General features: G+C 35.7%; 1 protein-coding gene across 1 annotated transcript in view; it reads left to right on the top strand.

Moving 5' to 3' along the window:
* The window catches only part of LOC127426981 (voltage-dependent T-type calcium channel subunit alpha-1G-like), a 334,253-nt gene that overhangs the window by 231,109 nt on the left and 85,420 nt on the right, over positions 1-17,724 (top strand). Inside the window, exons 15-20 of the mRNA XM_051674227.1 lie at positions 996-1,061; positions 3,907-4,000; positions 10,174-10,355; positions 10,916-11,395; positions 11,539-11,639; positions 13,361-13,484. Of these exons, the coding sequence (XP_051530187.1) occupies positions 996-1,061; positions 3,907-4,000; positions 10,174-10,355; positions 10,916-11,395; positions 11,539-11,639; positions 13,361-13,484 (1,047 nt within the window). The remainder of the gene's footprint in view (positions 1-995; positions 1,062-3,906; positions 4,001-10,173; positions 10,356-10,915; positions 11,396-11,538; positions 11,640-13,360; positions 13,485-17,724) is intronic.

Raw genomic sequence — 17,724 nt, 5'->3', positions numbered from 1 at the left:
ATCACCTACATTCTTTTTTTTTTCTTCTTTTTTTTTCTCTGGTTGAATTCATTAACTTACTCTGACAGGTTCACAGTGGGAATAATTCTGTATATGTTATCTTCAAGGACTTGAAGATTTAAAAGAGAGTTCATCAATTTCAGCTATTAAAAGTGATAACAGTTGCAGCATTGTAACTACTGGATGGGTTTTAATCTTATACTGAAAATGGGATCGATCCTCACATAAAAATATCAATCCTAAGGGTTTTTTAACTTGTCATTTTATTACCTATTTAGAGTGAAAATTAATGCACATCATAAGCTTTGATGTGGAAAAAAAATAAACTAATTTTAGCAAATAGTGTGTGTATTACTCATTACGGTCATTTTAGCATACACAGAGATGCTTGAAGTAAATGAGTTATTTCACACTAAATGGCAAAGTTATACAGTATTTTGCAATTGTTATAATATTGTGTGGTTTTTCATAAGTTTAATTAAATTAATAGTTGGTAAAGGATTGATCATGGTAAGTAGTTGTTAATTAATGGTATGTAGTTGTTAATTAATGATTAACAAAACAAAAAGAAGTCTGATAATTTGCAGTTTAGGCCTATTTAATGTTAATAATGATGGCTTTAAATATAACATGTTAAATGGCTATATTTATCCATTTTATGCTTATAAAAAAAAAACAGATTTGCAAAGATATTGGTCTTTATAATATTTGATATTAAACTGAAAATAAAATAAGTGGTGTCTTGCATCCTTACTTCTGCCAGCCACTGAACTATACTGACTGTACTGACCATGATCACAGTCTAAACTCCACGCAAATTGTAAAATCTTTGCATGATTTATACTTGAAGTATGTAGTAAAATCGTGAAGTCTAAGTTCTCATGATTTGACTTTCGTATTTTTATTTTTTATTTCTTTTACTTGTTTGTGCTATTTTTCTTTCTGTCTTACCTTGGCATTCTGTGTGGTAAAATCCTAACACGTGTTCACTTTAGGAAATCACCAAGAAGGAGGATTTTCATGGCCAGCTGAGCTGTATTCAGCTGCCAATAGACTCAGGGGTATGTAGCATTCCTTATGATGTAACCCAGTGAGACTAACCAGGAGAACCCCGACGTTTGTGGACATGTCACTTGTGATTGTTTTTTCGTAGAAGCAGACTTGACTCAAAGTCTTTCTACAGGTTCACTTGCTCAATGCCTGGTGGCAATGTACAAACCTTGTAGAGTCTCATGCTTTATTTTATCTGGCTGAAAGAATATGTTTGGACTTATGGAAAGCCTCAGTGAAATCAGACAAAGCCAGACAGACTGCTGTCAGAAGCAAATAAAGGAAACTGGGAAGTCCTTTTGAATAGATATATATATTATATTATGTTTATCTCATAGTATTTCACTGTGCAGTATAATTTTTTATTTTAACTTGTGATAAAAAAAAAAATGCCAAACCGGCCTGAGCTGGTTTGCTGGTCTTAGCTGGTCTCACAGCCTTACCATACTGGTTTTCAACTAGTCTAGCTCCATTCTTGCAGCCTGGCCAGCTTAAAATTGAACAAAACCAACAAACTGATCAGCCTGATGAGTCAGCTAAGACCAGCAAAACCAGCTTAGGCTTTTTTTCTTTTTTTTTCTTGCATGGTTCTATTAAAGTTCTATTAAAATAATCATCTACTGAGACCGGTAGCTCAGCAATTGAAGAAAAAAAAAAAGTCCATTCAGTGAGCCAGAGCTGAGTGGAAGCACTTGACCCTGTTGAGGAGACTCTGTCTGCTTGTGTTCCTGGACATCACATCCTGTATTTGTTTTCATTTATGCAGCTGTGCTAGGTGACATCTGCAGTGGAAAGCCACAAAATGAAAGGCACCAATGGCCATGTACTTACTCAGAGGCTTTTAGCACATCTCATGTCAAAACATGCCTAAAATGTCTCTATCAGCAAGGTCGGTCAAGCCCAGCAGAGTTCCCAAATTAAGACATGTGATTGTTAAGAAGCAGTTGCACAACAATCTAACGTCTTAATTTATGGGGCAACCCCTGTAGACTTTCTTTCACACCTTCTACCTGAAAAAGTTCTGGAAAACGTATCTTAAAAAGCTTAGTTTTAATTGATTTTGCTTAGGGTCCCTAGGGCTAGAAGGGGTCCCTGCTTAGACCATCTTTAATTTCCATGCTGGCTAAATACATATGCTGATGACTAGCAATGCTCTTCTTTTCAGCAGGGGTTAAATAGCTGGGATTCACTAGTTTATTAGCGTAATAGGCAATCGTTAATTCAGCTAGTAGATACAGTACAGTTGCCAGTGTCTCACAGTTATGCTATTTCTTTTTGCTCAGAAAGGACATGTGGAAGTGAGGATAGCCAAGCCCAAGCCAGACAATGCATCACTGCTCAGTACCAAGCATGCTGTGAGTAACAGCGGGTGCCAATGCTGAGATAACAGCTAACTGCAGAAGGTGGTGGCCTGTTCCTGAAATGCTTTTTTGTGCCTTTCTGCTAAGTTCAGCCTATCACAGCTGTGTTATGGTTTACTGTTCACTGTTGAGAGGGGCAAGGAGTCCTTTTCTTGTCTTGACTTACAGAGGTTGGCTACAGTGACTCCATTTCGTGTTTTGTTGTTGTTGCCTTAGTAACTTAGATATTGCATTATTCCCTATTGACAAGTCCTATTCATTGTTTTTTTGTTGTAGTTATGATGTGAATTAATATATTTTCTGTTATGTTGTTTAGTGTTGCAATTGTCCCATTGGTTTCAATGCAACTTAAATTTGCCTTTTGTTTTTTTCTTAATCCATTTACACTCATTACTAATGCTTTGATTATTATTTTTTCAGAAACAGAAATTCACAAAGCTTTCATTCAGGACTTGATGCTAACAAGTGAAGCCAATGGGATACATTGTTTGTAGGTCCAGAGGTTTGTCAGAATGGTCACCACTGTGCATCCTCTCTCTTGTTCTTTCACCATTAGTACCAAAAGATGTAACCAAATATTCAAATCAGGAAATCAAATTTTAACAATTGATAACTGAAAAGCCCATATTGATTGATGACTACTCTGTTGACACAATGTTGTCTGTCTCAATGTCTGTAATTGTTATGGCCCTGATGCATTGCAAAATTAAGTATTTGGCATAAGTATGTCATCATTAGGATAGCATTTTCGCATGCAGTCCCCACAAAATGAAAAATGTGTACCCTCCTGCACTTAGTTTTTATTTAAATTGCATTCACTGTTCACCTCCTATGATCAAATTGAAAGAGAGACAGAGATGAGACAAAGAGAGTAGAGGACCAAAGTCCTTAAACAGTGGGCTGTGTTTTGACAAACCACCCAGGGTTGAAGTTCTGTGCTAAACCACACTGAAACACTCTTCAGAGGAAGCTGTTTTAAAGCCCCACTTCTGGAGATGAGGAGGATACAGGCCAAACAATGAAATGAGCCCTCTGATAAAAATAGCATTGTTTATTTCTCCAGCTTGATTATTGGAAGTGCCTGCTCTTCTGGTGCTGTTTTTCCAGTGAGCCGAGAAAAAACACACACATATTCATCCACATGTGGATATGTCTTACACTAATATAGCAGATGGTCTGACCATGAGATCATCTGCTTAAAATACACTGAAAATGTAATTTACCAAACAAGATAGGCAAATGGTTAATATGTAGTGTTTTCAGAGTGGTAGTGCAATCTGGTGCTGTTGAATGCAATGCATGCTTTCTGTGGATTACCCTGTGCAGTATGTCTTTCCTTTAGATTCCAGTCACTCTCTGGCCTCTTTCAAGGGTTGCTGGGGTAGAGAGACCACACCCTTCCCCACCTGCCTGTTACTTACCCTACAAAATTACTTCCCTATCCCAACACCAAGGCCTGGCAACTGACATCTGTTTTCTTCCTCATTTGATAAAGGGTGATGCCTCGAAGTCAAATTCTGAAGTGGATTTCTATGCACAAAGCTTGGATGATGTTTCTGGACAAAAAAGGGATCCATCTGCCTCATCTGGTGAGACCCACAGAGCATAGTTTGCTCATTCACACATAAGAACCTGGTGTATTGTCACATGAACTTGACTGAAACATGTAGCTTGCCACAGAGTATGTAGATTTACTTTGCAGCACACAAGCCAGTTTTTATTTTGTTTATTTATTTAAGTATGTGAATATTCACTTAGAGGGTTAGTTCACCAAAAAAAAAAAAAAAAAAAAAATCTCATGATTTTTTCACCATCATGCCATCCCAGATTCTTTCTTCTGTGTAACACAAACAAAGATTTTTAGAAAAATATTTCAGCTCTGTATGTCCTTACAATTCAAGTGAATGGGTGCCAAAATGTTTAAGCTCCAAAAAGCACATAAAGGCAACATAAAAATAATCCATAAGACTCAATTTGTTAAATCTTTATCTTTAGAAGCGATATGATAGGTGTGGATGATAAACAAACACCCTTTGACACTTATTCCTTTAATAGTCCTTTAACACATCCTATAGATTTATATATATAAAAATATATATTATAATATATACAGGTGCATCTCAATAAATTAGAATGTCATGGAAAAGTTCATTTATTTCAGTAATTCAGCTCAAATTGTGAAACTCGTGTATTAAATAAATTTAATGCACACAGACTGAAGTAGTTTAAGTCTTTGGTTCTTTTAATTGTGATGATTTTGGCTCACATTTAACAAAAACCCACCAATTCACTATCTCAAAAAATTAGAATATGGTGACATGCCAATCAGCTAATCAACTCAAAACACCTGCAAAGGTTTCCTGAGCCTTCAAAATGGCCTCTCAGTTTGGTTCACTAGGCTACACAATCATGGGGAAGACTGCTGATCTGACAGTTGTCCAGAAGACAATCATTGACACCCTTCACAAGGAGGGTAAGCCACAAACATTCATTGCCAAAGAAGCTGGCTGTTCACAGAGTGCTGTATCCAAGCATGTTAACAGAAAGTTGAGTGGAAGGAAAAAGTGTGGAAGAAAAAGATGCACAACCAACAGAGAGAACCGCAGCCTTACGATTGTCAAGCAAAATCGATTCAAGAATTTGGGTGAACTGGGGTCAAGGCATCAAGAGCCACCACACACAGACATGTCAAGGAATTTGGCTACAGTTGTTGTATTCCTCTTGTTAAGCCACTCCTGAACCACAGACAACGTCAGAGGCATCTTACCTGGGCTAAGGAGAAGAAGAACTGGACTGTTGCCCAGTGTTCCAAAGTCCTCTTTTCAGATGAGAGCAAGTTTTGTATTTCATTTGGAAACCAAGGTCCTAGAGTCTGGAGGAAGGGTGGAGAAGCTCATAGCCCAAGTTGCTTGAAAACCAGTGTTAAGTTTCCACAGTCTGTGATGATTTGGGGTGCAATGTCATCTGCTGGTGTTGGTCCATTGTGTTTTTTGAAAACCAAAGTCACTGCACCCGTTTACCAAGAAATTTTGGAGCACTTCATGCTTCCTTCTGCTGACCAGCTTTTTAAAGATGCTGATTTCATTTTCCAGCAGGATTTGGCACCTGCCCACACTGCCAAAAGCACCAAAAGTTGGTTAAATGACCATGGTGTTGGTGTGCTTGACTGGCCAGCAAACTCACCAGACCTGAACCCCATAGAGAATCTATTGGGTATTGTCAAGAGGAAAATGAGAAACAAGAGACCAAAAAATGCAGATGAGCTGAAGGCCACTGTCAAAGAAACCTGGGCTTCCATACCACCTCAGCAGTGCCACAAACTGATCACCTCCATGCCACGCCGAATTGAGGCAGTAATTAAAGCAAAAGGAGCCCCTACCAAGTATTGAGTACATATACAGTAAATGAACATACTTTCCAGAAGGCCAACAATTCACTAAAAATGTTTTTTAATTGGTCTTCTGATGTATTCTAATTTTTTGAGATAGTGAATTGGTGGGTTTTTGTTAAATGTGAGCCAAAATCATCACAATTAAAAGAACCAAAGACTTAAACTACTTCAGTCTGTGTGCATTAAATTTATTTAATACACGAGTTTCACAATTTGAGCTGAATTACTGAAATAAATGAACTTTTCCATGACATTCTAATTTATTGAGATGCACCTGTATATATATATATTATTATTATTATTATTATTTTAGATATATATTTTTTTATTCCTAAAGAAACACTATATTTTGCATTAAGAAAATGAAGGCCATTTTTTCATTATGACATTATTCATGACAATTATGCACATCCACCCGCAATTAGCCAAGTCAGTATCCTACTGTAATGTGACAAAATTAACCTATTCTCATTACTGTAATGTGATTTTATATACTGTAGTATAAAGGCAACCCGGAATTTACCTTTTTACTGGTCACACAATGTATATAATATATATATATATATATATATATATATATATATATATATATATATATTTTTATTGAAAATTAATGGAGCAACATTAATTTGTGTGAAAAGAAAATTAACGGAAGGTTGTTTCAATTAAACTTCAGTTTAAAAAAAAAAAAAAAAAAGATTGTGAAGGAGCCTTTACCCCACACTTGGAGTAAAAGGCCCCTAGGAGGTTTAAAGTGATATCGTGTAGATATAGGGGCGATATTTATAGGGCACAATTTGTCAACTAATGCAAATAATTTTAAAACAGCAAGATGCTTTTTTGAGTAACAAATTAAGATGATGCTTACTCAAAATAACCACTTCAGAAAAAGTCAACCATTTCCTGTTAATTTCAAACACATTTAGCATTTTATTACATCTCAAGTATTTTATAAATAAACTAATCTCTATTATGATTGGACGAGTCAATGTGAATCCACTTTGAAAATTTTTCATAACAAATTTATTCCCCCCACTTAAGAAAAAGGATGTGTTTAATAGGGGCCTTTAGCCCCTGCAACAGGGGACTTTTTACCCCAAATACTATCCTTTTACTTATTGGACAGTTATTGAAAAATCTTTCATTTTTTAATAACCTAAAACAAAACTGAAAATGCTAAATTAGTATTTTGTCTCAAAAGAAATGTGTTAATATCAGGGATTTTCATTAGCTACATAAATTTGCAACATTTAAAAAAAATAATAAAAATAAATCAAATTTCCTCAAAATCAAACTTTAGACACCACACGCAAAGATCTCATGGAACAGGAAAATTTTGCAGAGTATAGTGACAAACTGTGTGTTTAGGAAAGTCCTGTGGTAGTTTTTGTTACTATTTAGTGTTTTATGAGAAAGTAAAATCAATGGAGCCTTTTACCTCACGGAGCCTTTAGCCCCGTTGTACCCTATTTTAATGTAATCTGAATATATAGTTATAAATCTGAATATATAAATATAAATCTGAATATATAGTTGTAAATCCTGAATGTATATTGTTGTTGCAAGTCTGAATATATAAATATAAATCTGAATATATACAGTATTTGTAAATCCTGAATATATAGTTGTAAATCCAAATATATAGTTATAACTTTATGATCAGGGATGATCATAGACAGATGCTCTTGAATAAAATGTGTAATTAAAAGCAGTTCCTATGTCTAAATAATTCAGTTTTGAACAATGATGATACAAATCGGTTATCTTTTTCTGCTTTACAAAAGTGAAGGCTGGCCACAACATGGATGCCAAAGGGTCCTTAGACTTTGGGGTCCTTACAAATCTAAGGCTATAGTGTACAGAAACTGAGAAACACTCCATGGCTGAGAGAGCCAAGGAGATTGTAAACAATCTTTTGTCCACCTTCCCCTGGCATATATATATATAAATCTGGCTGATTATGACAATCATGGTGTAAAACAAATAATTATATTATGCATGTTAACTTGTTTTAGTCAGGTATGAAAAATTAGAGCTTGTCTATCAATAAGCCTGATCACAAAGTGATTTTATAAAAATATATTCAGACAAGTATATATTCAGATTTATATTTATGTATTCAAATTTACAACTATATATTCAGGATTTACAGCTATATATATTCAAAGTTATATTTACAGTATATATTCAGACTTACAACTATATATTCAGGATTTACAACTATATATTCAGATTTACATTTATATATTTGGACTTACAACTATATATTCAGGATTTACATTTATATATTCAGATTTAATATTATATTATTAGAGGGGGCCTCTAGTGGCTATAGGTGGCACTTCAGCACAGAAACATAATATACACAACACATTACAGTTTAAATCATCTTGCATTGCCTTGCTGGACAGCGAAAGACGCATTTAATAGGTCCTGATTTCAGTCTCTCACCCTTCCTGCAAAACAAGCTGAATTCCATAGCTATGCTGATGAAACTGGTTAGGAAATGTTTTCAGTTGCTATAGTTAACAATGCTTGCTCTGTAATGTTATGTTGTTATGGTTTTAAACAGCACATTAATATCCAACGGTGATTAAAACTGACTGGAACTACCTGTGCATTCAACGATTTGAAATACACACATTCCTGCCAATCAGAATCGAGTATTAGAATAGAACATGGTATATATACACTACCGGTCAAAAATTTTGAAACACTTGACTGAAATGCTTCTCATGATCTTAAAAATCTTTTGATCTGAAGGCATATGCTTAAATGTTTGAAATTAGTTTTGTAGACAAAAATATAATTGTGCCGCCATATTAATTTATTTCATTATAAAACTAAAATTTAATGAAAAAAAAAAAAGTTTTTGAAATTGATGATTTGGACCAAATAATAAAGAAAAGCAGCCAATAAGTGTCCAACATAGATGGGAACTCCTTCAATACTGTTTAAAAAGCATCCCAGGGCGATAACTCAAGAAGTTTGTTGAGAAAATGTCAAGAGTACATGTCTGCAAATTCTAGGCAAAGGGTGACTACTTTGAAGATGCTAAAATATAAAACAACTTTGATTTATTTTGGATTTTGTTTAGTCACAACATAATTCCCATTATCGGACATCAGAAGAATAAAAATGACAGTTCGGACTATTGAGCGGATTATTAGTTGCCCCCTGCCCTCCTTTCAACAGTGAGGAAAAGTGCTGGAAAATCACTCTGGACCCCACTCACCCAGCCCACTACCTTTTTGAACTGTTGCCTTCTGGCCGGTGCTACAGAGCATTGAGCACCAGAAACATCAGGCATGAGAACAGTTTTTTCCCTCAGGCTATCCATCTCATGAACAGTTAAAACTGCCCCATTGAGCAATAATTATGTGCAATACACAGCTTAGTCTATTTATATTTATCCAACATATCCTACCTCTTCTGCCATTACATTTCCTTGCACTGTCTGTATATAACAGATTTGTATTTGTACATACGCATATATATATATATATATATATATATATATATATATATATATATATATATATATATATATTGTTGTTATTGTGTATTTCTAGATATAAATATTTTATCTCAAATAATATATGTATATTATATATTAAATATAAATTATATTTTATATATTAAAAAAATATTATCTCTGTCTTGTTGTTGTATTGTTTGTGCACTGGAAGCTTCTGTCACCAAGACAAATTTCTTGTATGTGTATGCATACTTGGCAATAAAGCTAATTCTGATTCTGATATTATATATATATATATATATATATATATATATATACACACACACACATACATATATATATATATATATATATATATATATATATATATATATATATATATATATATATATATATATATATGTATTATTTTAAAGTACATTTAAGTGTAATTTTAAGTATGCACTGTGGAAGTATTTGTTTTTCTGTATTTATGGTGATTTTAGTTTAAAAAATCATTGTGTCTGTAAATTGTTATTTTGATTATCATATAACAGTAATATGAACAAGAGGTTTTTGTGTTATAACAATTATAAATTTGAAAATGTGCTTAATTAGCATGAAAATAATGTAACTTTTATGTAGTTTTTATTATTTACAGTATTCCTTTTTTGATGTGGGATGAACCATTTCTTTGTAAAATTCACCCCTAAATACCAGAAACACTTTTACCCTTTAAACAGCAGGGCTATACTTGACATAATGCATTGCAGTCCTTTTTGAAGATAAAAGGCTCTCTGAAAAATTCATGCTTGAAATGGTACCGAATGCATTTTTCAGCTGTCTGTCATGTTTTGTAGGTTCAGTTTTGATGTTGAGCATGTTTTATTATCCCCACCTTTCTGTCCATGCAGTTGTGCCCATCAATGGCCATGTGGACCTAAAGACCAGCCTGACCCCTCCGCTCATCACTCATACGGCTGCGACACCCATGCCCATTCCCAAGATATCAGGAGGAGGAGACCCAGCACTTGGCTATGAGTTTCGCAGAGGCAGCAATGTCTCCATGGATCCCAGTTGCCAAGATAAATCTCCGGTTAGTAACTACCGCTCCCTCTCATGATCGAGGAAGTGTTTTCTAGATTGTTCTCTTTCCTGTGATCGGTTATGATAATGCAAAATCTCTTTTGCACATAGGCTTTGCTCAGTCTGATTTATTTGGTGTACTGTATCTGATTCAAATCTGTTTAGTTGTTTGTACTCTGTGGATCTGATTTCACCTTTTGTAAGATAACACTGGAGTCAATCCTGAAGACAAATTAGGTTTAAATTGAGTGTGAAAAAAGCCTTAGAAACAACCCTGCAAAAAAAAAGAAAAAAAAAAAAGAAAAAAAAAAACCTGGTCTTAGCTGGTTTCCCAACCGGGTCAGGCTGGTCTGTTGGCTGGTTTCAGAGGGGTTTTGGGCACTTTTCAGCTGGACATACTATGAGACTAGCTGACCGACCAGCTTAACCAGCTAAGCACCAGCTTGGCCAGCAAAGACCAGCTCCAATCCAGCTAAGACCACTAAACTAGCTTAAGCTTAAGCTTTTTCAGCAAGGAACGCATGTTGTAATCACAATATGAGAGTGACCTGCTCCTCCATCACCTTTCAGTCGAGTGCACGGAGTTCCCCTAATGCCCCCTGGAGTTCAGCTAGCAACTGGAACAGCAGGCGCTCTAGCTGGAACAGCCTCGGCCGAGCCCCCAGCCTCAAGAGGCAAAAGAGACAATCTGGTGAACGGCGGTCATTGCTTTCCGGCGATGGCCAGTCCAGTTCGGATGAGGGCGATGCTGGAGAGAGTGGGGGTGGAGAGGGTATGTCCGAGGGCGATGATGCCTCCCTTGCCAGAACGAACTCTGTGGGCCAGAGGCCTCGGCACAGGCGCGTAGAATCCCTGGAGACCCGCAGCTCTTTTGAACTGCCTCCAGACACCCTGCAGGTACCATGCGTGCATCGCTCTGCCAGCATACACAGTGCCCGGCCACCCAACTTCCTTAGCAATGGCAAGAGTTCCCCGTCTGCAGTCACCACACAACCCTCTCTAGACGAGCATCACAGTGAGGATGATAATGCAGATGATGAAGGAAACCTGGTGAGAAAAGAATAAAAGCTTAATTTATTACTGTTCTTCAATAGATTTATCACAAGTTTCTAGTGTTTTTCTTCTATTCAATTTGCTGGTGTGAGATTAGCGTTACTATTATATTTCATTTCATACGGTCATTCTTTTTGCAGAGTCGCAAGGCTCGTCTCTTCCGCTGGTTGGACCATAAGCAGCCTGAATGGTGTCGACAGAGGGCCACCTGGTCCCTTTACCTGTTCCCTCCTCAGTCAAGGTGAGAGTCTGCTGCTTTTGTACCTCTTATACTTCCCGGCTGAGAAAAGACCAGCTAAGACCAGTCAGAGCTGCTATCAGGAGGGTACAACCAGAAAAGTCCCGGGCCCTGTGTTGAGGAGGGCTCACAATGGATTTCTATGGTGTTGTTTACCCCAGTGTTTCCCAGTGCTGATCTCAGAGTACTCCCAACACTGCACAATTTGCATGTGTCAACTATAACAACTGAACAGCATGATCTTTCTGTAGAAGCTACTTGACCACATCTAGCTCAAAGTCTTAAGAAGCCTGGTGGGGACACCAACACCAGCATCACAGGCTGGGCGCCAGCATCCAACATACAACATATGCTGGTATCACGTACATCATAGTACCATGGCTGCACATTCAAAACGGAAATTTAGTGCATGTCCCACTTTGCCCCCAAGTCAAGAAACATGATTTAGATACTCAAGGGTGGAGAGAGCTGCTGTACTTTTGGCCTCTCCCCAAGGCATGTTATGGTCTCTTCTTGGTCTTTCCCTTTATTTAATCTCCTTCCACAGCCTTCCATTTTTTAAATGCATTTCTGCTTACATTAAGCTCCATGGAGGCTGCACTTATTAGAGGGAGAGAAAACTCAGCATTGCATGTTACACTCTGTCAGCGCTTTACTAATTAAACATCAAACAACCTCGGATCATCCTCCTCCTCCTTCCTGTGCTAGTCCTGGGTGATACAAGCTCTTGCCACTTTGCACAGTTATGATTTGCCGACTGGTGTACACTGGTTTCGCTGAACCATAAGCAGATAGGCTTTTATGTCTGTTTGTCTACCCATTTGTGTGTGTCCAAAGCATGTGTCTGTGGTCAGTTGTAGTAAAAGCTTACTTCTAGGGCTTAGCAATATAGTTAAAAACTTATATTTAAATGTTTTTCAGCCTTTTGACCATATTCAACATTTTGGTATTTTTGTATTTGCTCTGAAATGCCTTTTTTTTTATTTTTCAAGCAAAGACCCATAGTAGACAAGTAGAGATGGACAGGTTGTTCCAAACACTCATGACTTTTTGTTTCTTACATGGAACGCAAATGGCAGAATTTTAGGGAGTCACCACCATTCACTTTCATTGCATTTTTTATTTCAAACAATTAAAATGAATGGTGGCAGAGACTGCTTGTAATTCTGCCAAATATCTCCTTTTGTGTTCCACAGAAGAAAGTCATCAAATTGGAACAACATGATAGTGAGTAAATATTGACAGAATTTTCATTTGGTCAGAGGAATGCAAACACACTTCAGTCTGTACATACACAGCTGACAGATCCACCTGCAAGGAGGCAGGGTGTGACTTAGACTTCTCTTTCACATCACCCAGCATGACCACACTTCCAGCATGAAAGATCGGGGCTGCGAGAAGGAGGTTGGCATGACAACGGTGCAGAGTTTGCCTTCTGTTCCCACACAGTGCCGTTCTGAGCATTAATTCTTTAAGATCAGGCCAGGTCTCAAAGACATTAAAGAGTACTGAAGAATATTTATTCATAAAAGGAGTCATGCGGACTTGAAGTAAGACTTATGGAAGACACACGTTCAGCATGAATCTATCACCTTTACTGACAGAAGTTGAATTACTGTGAAAACACGTGGAAATCACTTTCTTATGAATCAATTTTAAGATCAGATATTTGTCCTTTGTTGTATCACTCAAACCACCATGTCTGGTGTGATTATGTCTTGCAGATTTCGTGTGACATGCAACAAGATCATCTCTCACAAGATGTTTGACCATGTGGTTCTTGTCATCATCTTTCTCAACTGCATCACCATCGCCATGGAGAGGCCCAGAATCGACCCCTCCAGCGCTGTGAGTAATGTAACCTCATACACATAACATACACACACATGGAACCATGTCATTCAAAACATTTGGTGTTGGCATAACAGGTCGGGTCAATGAGGCACTAATCTCACATTTTTATAAAAACTTCCTTCCCCTCTGAGCAACATTTTTACACAAATTTTGCTGGGGTCCAATGGAAATAATTAAAGAATTGGGAAACACTCATGTGACATTTCAAACAAATGTTACGGATATCATGGTTTTATTTTCTTGATGAGGTTCCATTTCTGTCTTATCCTCCAGTCTCAAGGGTATTTAACTGTGTTTGTTTCCTGTATGAGACAAGCAGACATCAGAGTACTGATTGTTGATTTAATTATCTACAAGGTTACACAATGTTAGAAGAGGCAGATATTTAGGTAATCTCTCCCAAGGTTTTCACATAATGGTCAAAAAGCACCAGCTTGAACTCAAAGACAAAAAATGTGAAGCAGTACTCTAAATTTCAGATACATAACAGTAAAAATCACATTCATGTTAGCTCCTACTGCTAAATGCCATAACTGCACCATTACATTACAAAAAAATGGCCAAAATTGATGGCCATTTAGAAGTAGCTATGTATTCTTACCTTTTTTTTTTTTTTTTTTGCAGGCAACATATAAATCGCAAATATTTCATAATATTTGTATATACTGTAAATGTATACACAGTAAATGTTTTACTGGTGAATGCTCAGCTCATGAACTGCTTGCATAAGCATAGCCATTGACTTAAAAATTAGTCGGACTAACTAAAGACACCAGAGAAAGCCAGCATAAAACAAGCTCACAACTGTCTTTAGTAAGACAGTTTAATTCGCTTTGCATTGTGGGAAAAGTAAGACACTGAATGTCTTTTAAAAAAAATGGTCGACAGTTGGCACTCAGCACAGTTTTCCTTCACTAAAAATATTTGCAAAATTAGTATACAGGATATCATGCTTAAAAATCGATTCTAATGAACAAATTAAGTGATTTTAACACAACTAATCAAAACACAAGGAATTTGTTACAATTTGTTACCAATTTTCTCAATCAGATTATTGACTGTATTTGTCAAGTGACTGGCTCAAAAATTTGTCTCCAAACTAATGAAAGTGCCCATGAAGCAAAGATGGTCACATACAGACTGTGTACTTCCGGGGCTGTATACACCAGCCAAGCAACTGCTATTTAGATGAATAGGAATGCTAATAGTAGATGTAGTAATAGATTTTCTCCAAATATTATAGGTCTCCTTGATGCACATAGCCATAAACTTTCCCTTTTAGTCAAATTCTCATTTTGTGATATCTGTCATTTCCAGCTTCTGAAATGAGTTATTGAAATGTATGTTGATTGGTTGTGGCTCTGTCTAGCATCACCTACTGTATGTTGGTTGATCATTACTGTATCTCACTAGCAATATTAGTTAGAAGTGGAAAGGTTTTGGTGTTCTTGTAGGACATTAAAACAAAAAAATATTGAATTTGTTATTCATGCTTTCTTACAAAACCCAAAGGAGACAACAGAGCTTTGCTTAAATACTTTGCTAAATCTCATTATCCATTTTGTAAGTGTACCACATTTAGCACTACTAGTTCCCTCAGGACACCTAAGACAGAGAAAAAGTGGAAGAAAAGGAAGAAATTTCAGTCTTTTTTCTTTTCAAGAGGTTGTAATTCAAAAGTGTAATAAAATGTTGAATATTATGATTGGAACTTTGAAATTGCTACACTGGTTCCAGTTGGTATATGCGCTGTATATACAGTATGAGTACATGATAGTCTGTATAACAGTACATGAGTAATTATCTTTAGGGGGAAAGTGCTATTATAGTGGATTTATTTATTTAATTAGTAGTCTGTCTATGCTAGGCAAAACAAGGCTTTCAAATCCCCTTGACAAGATGTAAGAGATGTCAATCATTTTTTCAGCTATCAGATTTCTGTCATTATAGGACACTCATCTTCATAAAATATTGTCCACTGAGAATGTTTACTCACTCTTGTGCCAAAAGAAGTCTCCACCTTTGCTCTTTTATTCATTCACAGTATGGTCTGTTAACCCAAATCAAAAGGTTCTGGATGTTGTGATCATAAATGTATTAATTATAAGTTCAAATTTATGTCCACAGTCACTCTAGAGCTCATTGAAAATGAGCATGGTGAGCTGGTATACACAGGGATTCATATGGCCCACTTATTATTATAAATGTGCCTTTGATAACATTATGCAATCGCAATGTTAGAAAACTTGAGATGAGAATTTTGCTTATCAGCCCATTTAAATGTTGAGCGTAAATAGGGTTGCATACATTTGCATGATTTGCTTTTACCCAATGACGACTGCGTTATTGCCTCTATAACTGATGAGGCAGAGAGAGACCCCTGAGTGCTCCACATGGAAGAGAGCGCATGGCCTCTTCTCCAACCAAAGGTGTGGAGGAACAGTGGATGAGTAAACATAGTTCACAAGGGTTTTTCTTCTTTTTTTCATGGGCAGTGTTATTATCATAAATGAAAACTAAATGTGAATATTTTTAACAACAACAACAACAGAAACAACAAAATGAAATAAAAGCTAAAAAAAAAAAAAAAAAGCTGAACTAAAATTGTCAATACTCCAACAAATGATCATTTAATATTTTAGTTTCAGTTAGTTATAGTTTTTCACATAATATAATAATGTCAAACTATGCAAATATGTTTACTGCATTAAACACATCTAAATATCTCTTTGGCGGCCCTTACAAAATAATAAAACTAAAATAGAAACTAAATATACAGTATTAAAAACTAAACTGAAACTAAAATAACACAAAACAACCATACAGGGGAAACTAATAAAAATGAGACTAAATTGAATGGACAAACTAAAAAAAAAAAAAGATTAAACATGTACACAATAATATTCCTGTTCAGATTTGTATTTAGGGTTTATTTATTTATTTATTTATTTATTTATTTATTTATTTATTTTTTGCACAGATATGTACACTGGTCTTGATGGCATGGAAAGAATAAACAAAGAACTGATAAAAGGATGAAAAGGGAATGTTACACACAGCATGTCATTATACATTGATTTATGCTTTTCTTTGTTTCCTCACAAAGTGTTAAATGATTCTGATAGTAATGGATATAGAGGACCTCAAAAACCTGCTTACGTGTAATGATTTTCTGAGACACATTATGCAGCATGGAAAGGTTGTTTTCTGTTCTGTTATTTTCCAGCGGTTTAATCCATGTAATCCATGTATATATAGTCATGTATATATAATCCATGTTTACCATGTGTGCCTCTGAGCCTCTATGATATTTCTACACGTCCCCCTAAAAATATCATGACAGCACTTCACAGAAGAGGAAAAAACTAGTTATTTTTCTTTGGGCATGTGAATTGGTTTGGGCTTGCAGATTCCAAAAATCGATTGACAAACATTCCAAGCCTGTATGACTTACTTTCCTCCATGGAACACAAAAGGATAAATTTAGGACAATATTCAAGTTGCTCTTTCCTATATAATGAAAGTGGATGGGGACTAGGAGCTGTCAAGATCCAAAAAGAACAACAAGGCACTTGAAAAGCATCATAAAAGTGTTTCATACTATTTTTGCACTATATTCAAAGCCATTTGAAGCCATACAATAGCTTTGTGTAAGAAAGAAACTGAAATGTAAGTTGTTATTCACTGAAAATATTTAAAGCTATGGTCACCATTCACTTTCATTGTATTAAAAAGAGCAACTGGAATATTCAGTTATAAATATATATATATATATATATATATATATATATATATATATATATATATATTTTTCAAATCAAATCAAATCACTTTTATTGTCACACAACCATATACACAAGTGCAATAGTGTGTGAAATTCTTGGGTGCAGTTCCGAGCAACATAGTAGTCGTGACAGTGATGAGACATATACCAATTTACAATAAACATCAGATTTAAAAACTAATATACACATAATTACACATAACACAATATACAAATAATAACATACAATGTACAGTATACAATACACACAATACAGAATACACATTATACAATAAAAAAAGTATATATAGTATATATACATGTACAGTAGGTTGTATTGTACTGTATTGACATTCAGGCTGTCGGTTGATAGTAAGTTGCCAGTGTGTTGTTAAGAGAGAATATAATATAATAATAATATAATTTATGACAGTCCGGTGTGAGATATAAGAGTAATAAAGTGCAGTGCTG

The sequence above is a fragment of the Myxocyprinus asiaticus genome, chromosome 36, assembly GCF_019703515.2.
Source record: "Myxocyprinus asiaticus isolate MX2 ecotype Aquarium Trade chromosome 36, UBuf_Myxa_2, whole genome shotgun sequence".
Taxonomy (NCBI): domain Eukaryota; kingdom Metazoa; phylum Chordata; class Actinopteri; order Cypriniformes; family Catostomidae; genus Myxocyprinus; species Myxocyprinus asiaticus.
The sequence above is the reverse complement of the archived record's forward strand: the minus strand, read 5'-3'. Positions and strand labels throughout refer to the sequence as shown.